Source organism: Asparagus officinalis, chromosome 4, assembly GCF_001876935.1.
Source record: "Asparagus officinalis chromosome 4, Aspof.V1, whole genome shotgun sequence".
In the NCBI taxonomy this organism is placed as follows: domain Eukaryota; kingdom Viridiplantae; phylum Streptophyta; class Magnoliopsida; order Asparagales; family Asparagaceae; genus Asparagus; species Asparagus officinalis.
This window is the reverse complement of record NC_033797.1, coordinates 99328408-99340517: the sequence shown is the minus strand read 5'-3', so window position 1 is coordinate 99340517 and position 12110 is coordinate 99328408. Positions and strand designations below refer to the sequence as shown.

Below are 12110 nucleotides of genomic sequence, written 5' to 3'. Positions count from 1 at the left end.
GCACTCAAAGTGTGGAGGCATTATCTTTATGGAGTTCAATTCGAATTATTTAGAGACCACCAGAGCCTAAAATACCTTTTCTCGCAGAAGGAAATCAACCAGAGGTAGTGGTGATGGGTCGAGTTTATCAAGGGTTACGAGTTTGCACTTTAGCATCATCTGGGGAAGGTGAACATCATAGCAGATTCTTTGAGCAAGAAGCATCGTCACAAACTTGCAGCTTTGAGGTGTTCATTGTACAGAGATATCCTTACCCTCAGTCAGTTTAACTTCAGACAAGAGATTGGCGGATGTAGTGCATTTTTAGGAATGTTAGTAGTGCAACCATCGTGGATTGATAGAATGGTTAATGCTCAATTGGATGACTCTTGGATTCGACCCCGAAAGAGCAAAATTTCTAAAGATTCCAAGGCAGATTGGACCATCAGATCAGATAGGGGCCTTAGAATGAAAGGCCAGTTAGTGGTGTCAGATAATCCATAGTTGAAGAATGATCTATTTGATGATGCACACCATACCAGATACACTATGCAGCCAGGCACAACCAAAATGTACAATGACTTGAAGAGACATTTTTAGTGGAGCGGCATGCGTAGGGATGTTGCGAAGTGTGTATCTAAATGCTTTACATGTCAACAAGTGAAGACAAAATATCAGAGACTCGTGGGTACCCTATAGCCCTTACCCATTCTAGAGTGGAGATGTGCAGATATTTCGATGGATTTCATTGTAGGATTGCCGAGGTCCAGCAAAGGGAACGATTCTATTTGGGTAATTGTTGATTGATTGACAAAGTCGGCGCACTTCTTACCAGTTAAGACAACTCATACGGCATAGACTTATGCTAGGATTTTTATTCGGGAGATTGTAAGATTGCATGGAGTTCCAAAGATGATTGTATCAGATAGTGGCTTAGTTTTTACATCTCATTTCTAAAAGAGCTTCTAGAATTCTTTCGACAGCCAGCTAGCTTATAGCAGCGTTTTCCACCCACAGACAGATGGTCAAACAGAAAGAGTTAACCAAGTATTGGAGGACATGCTTCGGGCATGTGTGTTAGATTTCCAAGGTAGTTGGGAAGATTACATACCATTGATTGAGTTTGCTTACAACAATAGTTACCAGTCAACTATAGGTATGGCTCCTTATGAAGCATTGTATGGGAGATCCTGTAGATCCCCAATTTGTTAGGCAGAACCGGATGATAGTTTACTGCTTGGACCAGACCTTGTTAGGCAGACTTCAGAGAAGGTAACATTAATTCGAGAGCGCATTCTTGCAGCGTAGAGCCGACAGAAGAGTTACGCTGATCAGAGGTGACGACCCTTAGAGTTTCAGGTTGGAGACTATGTCCTGTTGAATGTATCACCCATGAAGGGTGTCAAATGGTTTGGCAGACGAGAAAAGCTTGCCCCGAGATATATTAGTCCGTTCCGGATTGTGAAACGTGTTGGAGCCGTCTCGCATCGACTAGATTTTCCAGCTTCGATGTCGTGTGTGCATGATGTCTTTCATGTTTCGATGCTCAAGAAGCACTTATGTGACGAGGAGCAGCAGAGAGTGTTTAATGCACCATATTTAGAGTTTCAAGTGGATTTGACTATGGTTGAGACCTCAGTTCGCATTCTTGCTAGGGAGGGTAAGAAGCTTCGAAATAAAGTGATCTTATTATTTAAAGTCCAATGGAATCAGAAAGGAGCTGAGGAAGCTTCTTGGGAGCAAGAGGAGGACATGCGTTGTGACTACTCACACATGTTCGAGCAGGTATATTGTTAACTATAGTATTGTTTGTGTTCATCTTATCTATATAGCCGCATTTTAGACTTCACGCTGGAATGTGGATATTAACACTTAGCAACTAATTATTCAGAACATATGGTATATATATGGGGGATTTCTTGTTTGGATTTTTTCGCCCGACGTACTAGTTTCGTTTAATTAGAGGTTAAGTAGGAGTATTCACATTCTAGATGTTAAGTGTAAATATTGCGTATATGACACATATTTTGTGTTTTATAATTATTTGTGGAATTTCGAGGGCGAAATTCTTTTTAAGGAGGGATGAATGTAAAACCCCGTAATTTTGAAAATATTATGGAAAATAATACTAAATAATTTTTATTATGGTTGATATTATTATGAGATAAATAAGTATGTTAGTAATCGATTTGAGATCGATTAAGTACATATATGGATATATAATAGTGTAAACATGTAAGTACGCAAAAAATAATTGGCTGAAAACACCACTTATCGGTTGACCGCCCCTAGAAATCAGTCGACCGATAGGTGCTGGTCGGTCGACTGATCAATGAGCATCAGTCGACTGATAAGTGACCGAAAATGGGTTTTCAGGTTGGGTCAGTTTTTGGCCTGTTTGATCACACATGTATATATATGTATATAACCCGATTTTTCTCCTCTATTCTACTGTTACTCCCACTTTGTTCAGCCATCCCTTCCCTCAAAAACCCTAGAGTTTTCTCTTGTGAATTTGGAGAACTTTGAGAAGCGAAAATACCAAAAGGAGGGCGGGATCGTCGGCTTTTGGTGAAGGATGATCGTGTATCTCACGTGTTTGGGAGTCCAGCACAATTTTTTAGGTGAGTTTCATCTCCTCCAAATCCATGCCCTATTTTTCTAGGTTTTATTTGGTTTTATGGGATTTTTTAAACATATTTTATGAGTAAAGATCATACTTTTAATCTGTATGATATAAATATTTGATTTTTTTGATTTAAAATATTAAGAAACAGATTTCTTAACTTGGGGATAAGTTCTGAAGTAAAATTTACATGAGATTTTGCCAATTTGATTTTGTTTTCATGATAAATTTATCAATACAACCATGTTAGGGTTAGTAGATCCCTTCAAAAGTTTATATTTGTGATTTTATATAGTAGAATTAACCCCCACTATTTTATATAGTAGAATTAACCCCCACTATGAGATTATACATGCTTATACACTCCATAACAATAATTTCACAAGCTCTTATGAGAAAAATCAGTTTAATTTCATGAATCATGCGTCTGGTTCTTGTACCCTGATCGGTCGACCGACCCAGAGAATCGGTCGACCGATGTACCCTGATCAGCCGACCGAAACATGAAGTCGGTTGACCGATCAAGGCCTTTTTTCTGAGTGCTTATTTGTGCACGTCGCCGGTCAATAGATAGAACATTTCGGTCGACCGACTTGGGTTGTTTTGCATATATTATTTCTTTCCTCATGCTTTTGACCGTACGTACAAAGTATGAATCATACATCGATACACATACATTATTTATGAGAGAGCACGTACTGGATTTTGAGCACGCACAAGCTTTTGAGGTGTGTGATTTAATTTTTGAATTTGTCATGATAGAGAGTAATGTTTATTTCATGTTATGATAGTTTTGGATGCTCGAGTGGGGTTAGTTGGTACACCGTAATGAGGCCGTCGATTGACTACACTTAGAGTGGGTTAGTTGGTATACTGTAATGAGGTCGCAGTAGACTACACTCTGTTATGCATTATTGGATTTTGGATTAGGCTTATATGCCTATAATCCGCAGAGCGAGCCAGTTCGGTTGCGAGTCGCATGAGATTGCACTAAACCACACGATGTTATGAGTGTCGAGACTCTATATTTATTTTATTTGTATTGGATTCTGAATTAGGCTGATATGCCTCCACAGGGTGTTCGAGTAAGGTAATGAATCACAAGATATTACGATGAGCCACAGGATATTGTGGGCGCCTTACTCAGCATTAATATTTTCTTTGTAAAGGATCACCACTTGTATTTTTGCTCCCATGTTATCTACCCCGAGTGTAGGGTATAAGGCTGAAGTTTGCCATACACAACATATACTATACGAGATCTTTTACTGGATAATTACACTTGTTGCCATGCCAACTACCCGAGGGTAGTTATGACACGACTTGTTTTGGATGAGGTTTGATAATGTGATATTCCTTGTTATTTATTTTATTCATAGGATTTGGAGTTGGTACTTAGCAATCCATAATTTGAGATACGTGGTATATACATGAGGGTTTTCTTATTTGGATTATTTTGCTCGACGTACCCATTCTTGTGTTGTGGATTTCTGAATATCAATTTCCTCTTAGTTTAGTGCATATGTTTTATATATTATATATGCTATCACTTGTATTTTCATACACCTAACCCCCCTGAGGGTGGTGGAGATGTTCTCATTAGCACTTTGACGCTCGTTGATTCTATCTTTTTCAGGTAGCGAGTCAAGCGTTCGGAGAGTCGCAGGTTGACGGAGATTCAGTCCAGCTCACCGTCATTTATTAGTAGCTAGTTAGTACTCCATAGTAGACTTTTATTATTTGTTTTTAGTCTTTAGAGATGTATTTCATGTTGGAGGCTGAGTGCTTTAGTACTGTATTCAGTTGACTCTTGTATTAGAGATTTATTACTCTTATTTCAGATTTATCAGTTGTATTTCTTTTTTTTGTTGGAACATGATTACATTTATTATTGGATTTTTTCTTTATATTGTGTTCCTTGTATCATTACATTTATACTATCTGCTTGTACCCACACTTCTTGTATTTGATTCCACTAGAAAAATATTACTATGATGATGAAATATGTTATTGCACAGTTTTGGGTACAAGGTAGGTTTGACATCCTTGGCTTCACCTTGGACTGCAACCTTATGTGAAACCAGGAGCGTCACACTTTTGAGCTAATACAAAAATATTTTTGAATTATAATTGATATATTTGATGCTAAACTTTGATCATTCATGCAGATAGAACATCTAGAAATGCTATAATGAGACCCCGACAAGATAGTTAGACTTTTATAGGAACGAGCTTAATCGCATGAAGATTTATCAAGCACCGAAATTCACTTTAAGAAAATTCAATCCTCCACCAATTTTCAATGAGATACTAATATGTCAAATAGTTTCTAATTCGAGCGGGAGTCATACAGTGATCACCTTACTCATCTACCATCAATTTGCATGATTTGGGCCAAGTTATATAGAGAGCAAGAGTTCCTTTCATATGTTTTGAGATTGTGGAGATGCATGCATTGGATCGTGTACCTAGATAGTTTGACTTGGCACAACTACCAGAAGATGTTGAAAGAATAAAGAGAAAGACTGGGAAAGGCGAGTATCAAATAGACTAAGCAATTATGCATCATCGGTATATATACAAATAGGACGATCAACATTTGAGTATCATGGAGTAGATTAATTCTCCTCTTCATGAATCAGATTGCATTAGGTGGTATTAGAGGAATACTTGAAGATGGATAATAAATCAGACCACAACTCTAATCGATAAACACCAACAACATGCCCTACAATGGAGATACATGCCAAGGCATTTAAATGAAAGAGAACTTGTTAGTTATTTACTAGCATGTCCACTTATTTCATATTACTACAAATTGCTTATATATGTAACTTTTTGACTTAGTTGCATATAGATGCTATTGATGATATTGAGGTAATTGCAAATGAAGGTTAAACACTTTATGTCGCTAGAGCAGATCCAAGAGCACATGCAACCAGACATGGAACTCATGCAAGCTCAAGTCCATGGAGAACAATGACGATCTGAGTGGGTGAGAAGAGGGAGACAAAGCGGAAGGGGCGGACTTGTAGGGTGTATGTGATCGATTTATGGATTTTCTGTGTTGACTCTATTTAGCGTGTCGATGTAGGTTATTTGTAAACAAATACATTCGATATATTTGGTTTTGTTACGATGTTTATATGGAGATAATATGTGTTGTCATGATATGTTTATCTATTCATGTTGTACGATATGATATAATATCTATATATATATATATATATATATATATATATATATATATAATATATATAATATATATATATATATATATATAGGCGAAAAAGTGATCTAAGGTGAACGCCTAAAAGAACGGCTCCCTAAGGACGCGGCCATAAATCATACTATTTTCTAAATTTTTTGTGAGATCCGCTCGCGTTGAAACTGATTCTACACTCTTAAACCCCAAACACACCGAATTTTTGGTGAACACCCGTTGTGTTTTGACGCATCTCGTTGAGCCGTGTAAAAAGTTCTATTCATCTCAAACCGTCTAAAAATTGCAGCGAGTGGATAAAGGGTCAAACACGATAGGAGTTTCACCCTAAAATGGTGTGTTTGGGTTATAAGAACGTGTAAGATCAGTTTAACGGAACGGAGTCGTAAAAAAAATTAGGAAATGATGTGAATTATTAGGCCGGCGTCACTTAGATAGAGCCTAAGGGGTGTCACGCTTAGAGTTCACTTTTCCGCATATATATATTATATATATATATATATAATATATATATAATATATATTATATATATATATATATATATATATAATATATATATTATATATATTATAATATATAATATAGTATATAATATATATATATATATATAATATATAATATAGATCATATATATATACATATATATATATATGACCGCGTGAATATATATATATAAAATATACATATATATATATATACATATATATATATATATACATATATATATAGCATGTATATATACATATATTTATATATGTATATATATATAACTTATCTACTAATATATATATAGTATGTATATATATATATATATATATATATATATATATACTATATATATATATATAGTATATATATATATATATATATATATATATATATATATATAACATATATAGTAAATATATATACTATTACTATATATTACATGATATATTATATATATATATATAATATACATATATATATATATAATAGTAATATATATATATATATATATACATAATATATATATATAATATATATATATATATATATATATATATATATATATATATATATATATATATATATATATATATATATATATATATATATATATATATATATATATATATATATATATATATATATATAATATATATATATATATATAATATATATATATATATATATATAGATAATAATATATATATATATATATATATATATATATAATATATATATAATATATATATTATATATATATACTATATATATATATATAGTATCATATATAGATATATATAATATACATATAATATTATATTATGATATATATATATATATATCATATATATATATATATATATATATATATATATATAATATATAGATATACATATATATATTATATATAGTATATATAGTATAATATATATAATATATATAATATATATATATATAAATAATACATATATATATATGATATATATAATATATATAGATATATAGTATATATATATATATATATATATATATATAATATATATATATATTATATATATATATATATATATTATATATATTATATAATATATATATATATATAATATAGTATAGTATATATATATATATATATATATATATATATATATATATATATATATATATATATATAATATATATATATATATATATATATATAATATATATATATATATATATATATATATATATATTAAAGTATAACTATATAGTATATAATAAATATATTATATAATAAATTATAGATTATTCTGGATATGTACAACATGAGATGAATTTAAAGTTTTTTATGACAACAAAATATTATAATATGTATTGGGAGAAAAGCTACAAATATGTTGTGGCATATTTTGTGGGCCATGTTCAGAATACAGCCGGGACTACTTAGTCCGTATTTTTCTGTGTGTTCTACAGAGTAGGCACGAGACTAGTAGCGCCGCGTGTATATTGCTAAGATTAATTTGGGGAAACTGATCCTGAGCTCGAGCTCAGGAAAATTTCCTACGCTCAGCTCACGTGGCCAAATGCGATTGGGTCTTCGTTACGGAGGGGGTTTTTTTTGAAAAAATGACAGCTCAGAAGCATTAAAGATCCTGAGCACCCGTGACCCAACCCCCAAATTGAGATCTCCAATTTCCTGTGCTCTGCCTCCCCCATGCGCTCCCACGCACGACGACAGGCGCGCTGGACACAAGCTCGATGACGACGAAGCCCACTCGAACGAGGAGTTCTTCGACCGGACCGGACTGGACATTCGACGAAAAACTTCGACAGACTTCGAACGCAGACCCTCGACGAGCTTCGACGACACTTCTTCGACGACTTCGAGACGACACTTCTCGCCGACGACAACTTCGACGGCAGACCCCTACGGCCAGCTTTCCTCGCTACGAGTGAAGACTCTACACGCCCACCCTCGGACGGACCGACGAGCCGACGAGCCGACGCGCGGAAGCCTCCAGACCCGACGCCCGCCCAGTCCAAGCCCCTCCCTACCACTCTCCGACCTCGTCGCCGACGACGAAGAAGCGCGGATCCCTCTCGAACCGCTTCGAGTGGCTTCGGCTGTATTCTATCCCCCCTCCAAGACCCTTCCTCTCTCTCGACGCTGAAGGTAATTACTCGAACCCTCTATCTCGACCTGTAGCCCGATCCCTTTGATTGGATTGGCTACTTGGAAATGGGTCTTCTTTTTCATTAATTTCTTGTGCTGAAATTGGTTGCCCGATCCCTTTGAACTTGGTTGTGTTTATTGGTTGTGTTTATTATGCAAACCTGACTTGGTTTATGTTCAGCTAGTTTGCTGCATACATTCTCATCTAATGTCTGAGATGTTAATCCTTCCAGTTTTCTCTTGTTGCTTTGTTCTTAAAGAGCATATTACGACAGCTGACCAACCTGCTCCTCCTCATTTCAGTCTCTCTCCGCCGAGGCCGACCATCGGTTATGGATAGTTGCAACGAAGATGTTCATGGTGATAGTAACAACAACAATGATTTCATGTCTTTTCCAACAACGATGCCTGTTTCAAGGTACCTCAATAATATCATGAATTTCGCTGACGTTAAATATGTTGTTTGAAATAGTAACATTGAGTAACATTATATATTTTTGGTCAATTTTTCTTTATTTCAGAATGCAAAGTGGTGAAAAACCGTGTTTAGGAATGAAGTTTAATAGTCATGAGGAGGCCTATAACTTTTATAACTCGTATGCATTGATGATGGGATTTGGAATCAGAAAAAGCTCAGTGAATTACTCCCAGAAAGATAAAGAAGTGTTGAATAGAAAATTTGTTTGTGACAAAGAAGGTTATAGATCTAATAAAGACAAGAGAGATATAGGAAAAATTATTAATCATCGGCGAGAGACCAGAGTTGGCTGTAAAGCAATGATGAGAATAAAATTAATGGAGGATAAAACATGGAAAGTTATAGGTTTTATTGAAGATCATACAAACCACATGCTCAGTAGTCCAGATAAAGCAAAGATGCACAGGTCACAACAACAATTTCATAGAAGTAAAAGGTGTAAAAAAATTATCCAATGTTTGCAAGAAGAAGGTATTACTCCTTCCACTATTTCTCGTGTTATTAACGCGACAAGTGGAAGAGAAGATGAATTAGTGACACCACAACAATGCATTGACTATATGAAAACTCAAAGGCACAACAATATTGGCAATGAATGTATATCTGTTATCCAATATTTTCAAAGAAAGGCGGCTAGTGATGCAGATTTTTATTTTGCATTGGAAGTAGATTGTACTGGACAAATGAGGAGTGTTTTTTGGGCAGATGGAAAATCAAGAGCAGCTTATTTGAAGTTTAATGATGTTATTGTGTTTGATGTGACTTATAAAACCAACAAGTTTAGTCTTCCATTTGCACCATTTACTGGGGTGAATCATCATAGGCAATCTATTTTATTTGGTTGTGCATTGCTAGCTGATGAACAAGAAGAAACATTTATTTGGTTGTTTCAGGAATGGTTAAATTGCATGCATGGAATTGAACCAGGTGCTATCATCACAGACCAAGACCGAGCAATGTGTAATGCCATTCATAAAGTCTTTCCAAACACAAGGCATCGTTATTGTTATTGGCATCTGAAAGTCTTTCCAAACACAAGGCATCGTTATTGTTATTGGCATCTGCAGCGACATATTGCCGATCATTTGTATACTTTGAACTCTATTTACGGTGAAGAATTTCAAAAATATTGGGACTTGTGGTGTAATAGTGGTAACATTGAGAACTGTAATTTGCATTGGCTCGAGATGAAGGAGAAGTTTAAGATAATAGAAGAAGAAGATGGCTGGCTGCAAACTATGTACATGTATCGAGACCATTGGGTGTCATGCTTTTTAAAAGGCATTTTTTTTGCAGGAATGAGATCAACTCAAAGGAGTGAAAGTATTAACTCATTCTTTGATGGATATGTGAATTCACAAACACAGTTAAAAGAATTTGTAACTCAATATGAAAAGGCCATGACGCATCGACGATTGAGTGAAGCACATGAAGATTTTAGAACTCTTAATACAAAACCGCAGTTTCACCTTGGGCATCCAATTGAAAGACAAGCTGGAAGTAGTTATACCCGCACTATGTTTCATGTATTTCAGAATGAGATCAAAGGGTGTGGTGCTCTTGGCCTTCAAGAGGAGAGAAAAGAAGAAAAGTTTGTTTTATGGCGAGTTGGTGACTTAGATGAAAGCAATGAAAAGTGGAGGTTTGTTACTTATGATGAATGTAGAGAATTACAGTATAGTTGCAGCTGTGGTTTGTTTGAGAATAGTGGTGTTCTATGCAAACATATATTGTACACTCTAATGTTCAACAGACAATGTCTTTCATTGCCCACTGTATATATTCTACACCGTTGGACTATAGATGCACGACATCGTAACATTGGAGTTAGTAATGTTGTGTTTGGCAAAAACATTGCAGGTGGTGTAGAAAAAATAAATTTGTTGAAAACTTGGGATTTGAAAGCAAAAACCAACAATGCACTGGAGCTTGCCTTTGAGTCAGATAAGAGAATGCATGAGCTTGATGGAGCTTGCCTTTGAGTCAGATAAGAGAATGCATGAGCTTGATTCTTTGTTAACAAGTTTCATAGAGAGGGTTGAAGAAGAAGTCAGAGGGTGTCAAGCAATAGATGCTGGTAGCAGCCACATTCTTGAGTCGAATATTCCACAGATACCTACTTCACATACAATCCAGCATATGCCGCAAATTACAGTTCGTGACCCGGAACAAGCAAGAACCAAAGGTCGTCCACGCAATGCTACAAGAATTAAATCATCATTAGAGAAAGCACAAGAAAAGAAAGAGAGGCAAAAGCGTACATGTGGTAGATGTGGACAACTTGGGCATTATAGGACTAGCTGTACAGTTAACTTGCCCAGGTATGTTTAAGTGCGTTGACAAGTTAAAATATTTTATCTTTTGTTGTTGGAGCATATGGATTAATGGATATGTTACTGTTATTTGAAGTACATTATTGCTTTTCCTACTGCACTGCTGTTAACAAGTATATTTTCTTAGATGCATGTTACTGTGGTTTAATCTAGCATACATGATCCCATAATGAAGTGATTTGGAGCACTACCCATTCCCGTGGTCATTAATTTCGTGAAATGATATTAAACTTTTTTGTTGCATTGGTTACCTTGCTGCTTGGAAAGCAAATTCTTTTGTGAAACTTGTATCTTGTCCAGTATTCTACTCACTTTTCTAGGAACCCATGGAACCTGACATTCACAAGGTAGTCTCCTCCATGATTGTCATCACAATAGTTGCCACCACTTTTCTAGGAACCCATGAAACCTGACACTCACTTTTCTAGCAAATTTCTTATGAAGCTGTTTGTGCATTCTAGATTCTCAGCTTGCAATGTGAATTTCGAATAATGTAGGGTGGTTTAAAAGTTTGGGTTCACCTGCTTGTTTCTAGGGTCACCTTGGAGTAATGACCTTTGCACCATGATTCATGTCTTACCAATTTTCTTGAAGTTCTTCACTTTGTTCACTAATGCACATGTGGGTGTATGTTATAGTCGTCTACCCAATGAACTTATAGTAGTTTTAAGTGCATGATATAGTCATCTATCCAATGAACTTATAGCAATTTTAAGTGCATGATTTTTTAGCTAGAGAAAAGATATAGAATATACATGGAAGAGAAAGGAAGAAAGGAGAGATTTTTATGTGAATTAAGTTGTTTTTATCTTATTAATAGTCTTGCAAAG

At 34.8% G+C, this 12110-nt stretch overlaps 1 protein-coding gene across 1 annotated transcript; it reads left to right on the top strand.

Annotated features, from left to right (window-relative positions):
- Window positions 1603-10929, top strand: LOC109839077 (protein FAR1-RELATED SEQUENCE 5-like). The gene is made up of 3 exons (XM_020407512.1): window positions 1603-1764; window positions 8703-8887; window positions 8991-10929. Exons 1-3 carry the CDS (start codon window positions 1603-1605, stop codon window positions 10927-10929), a joined length of 2286 nt encoding a protein of 761 aa, XP_020263101.1.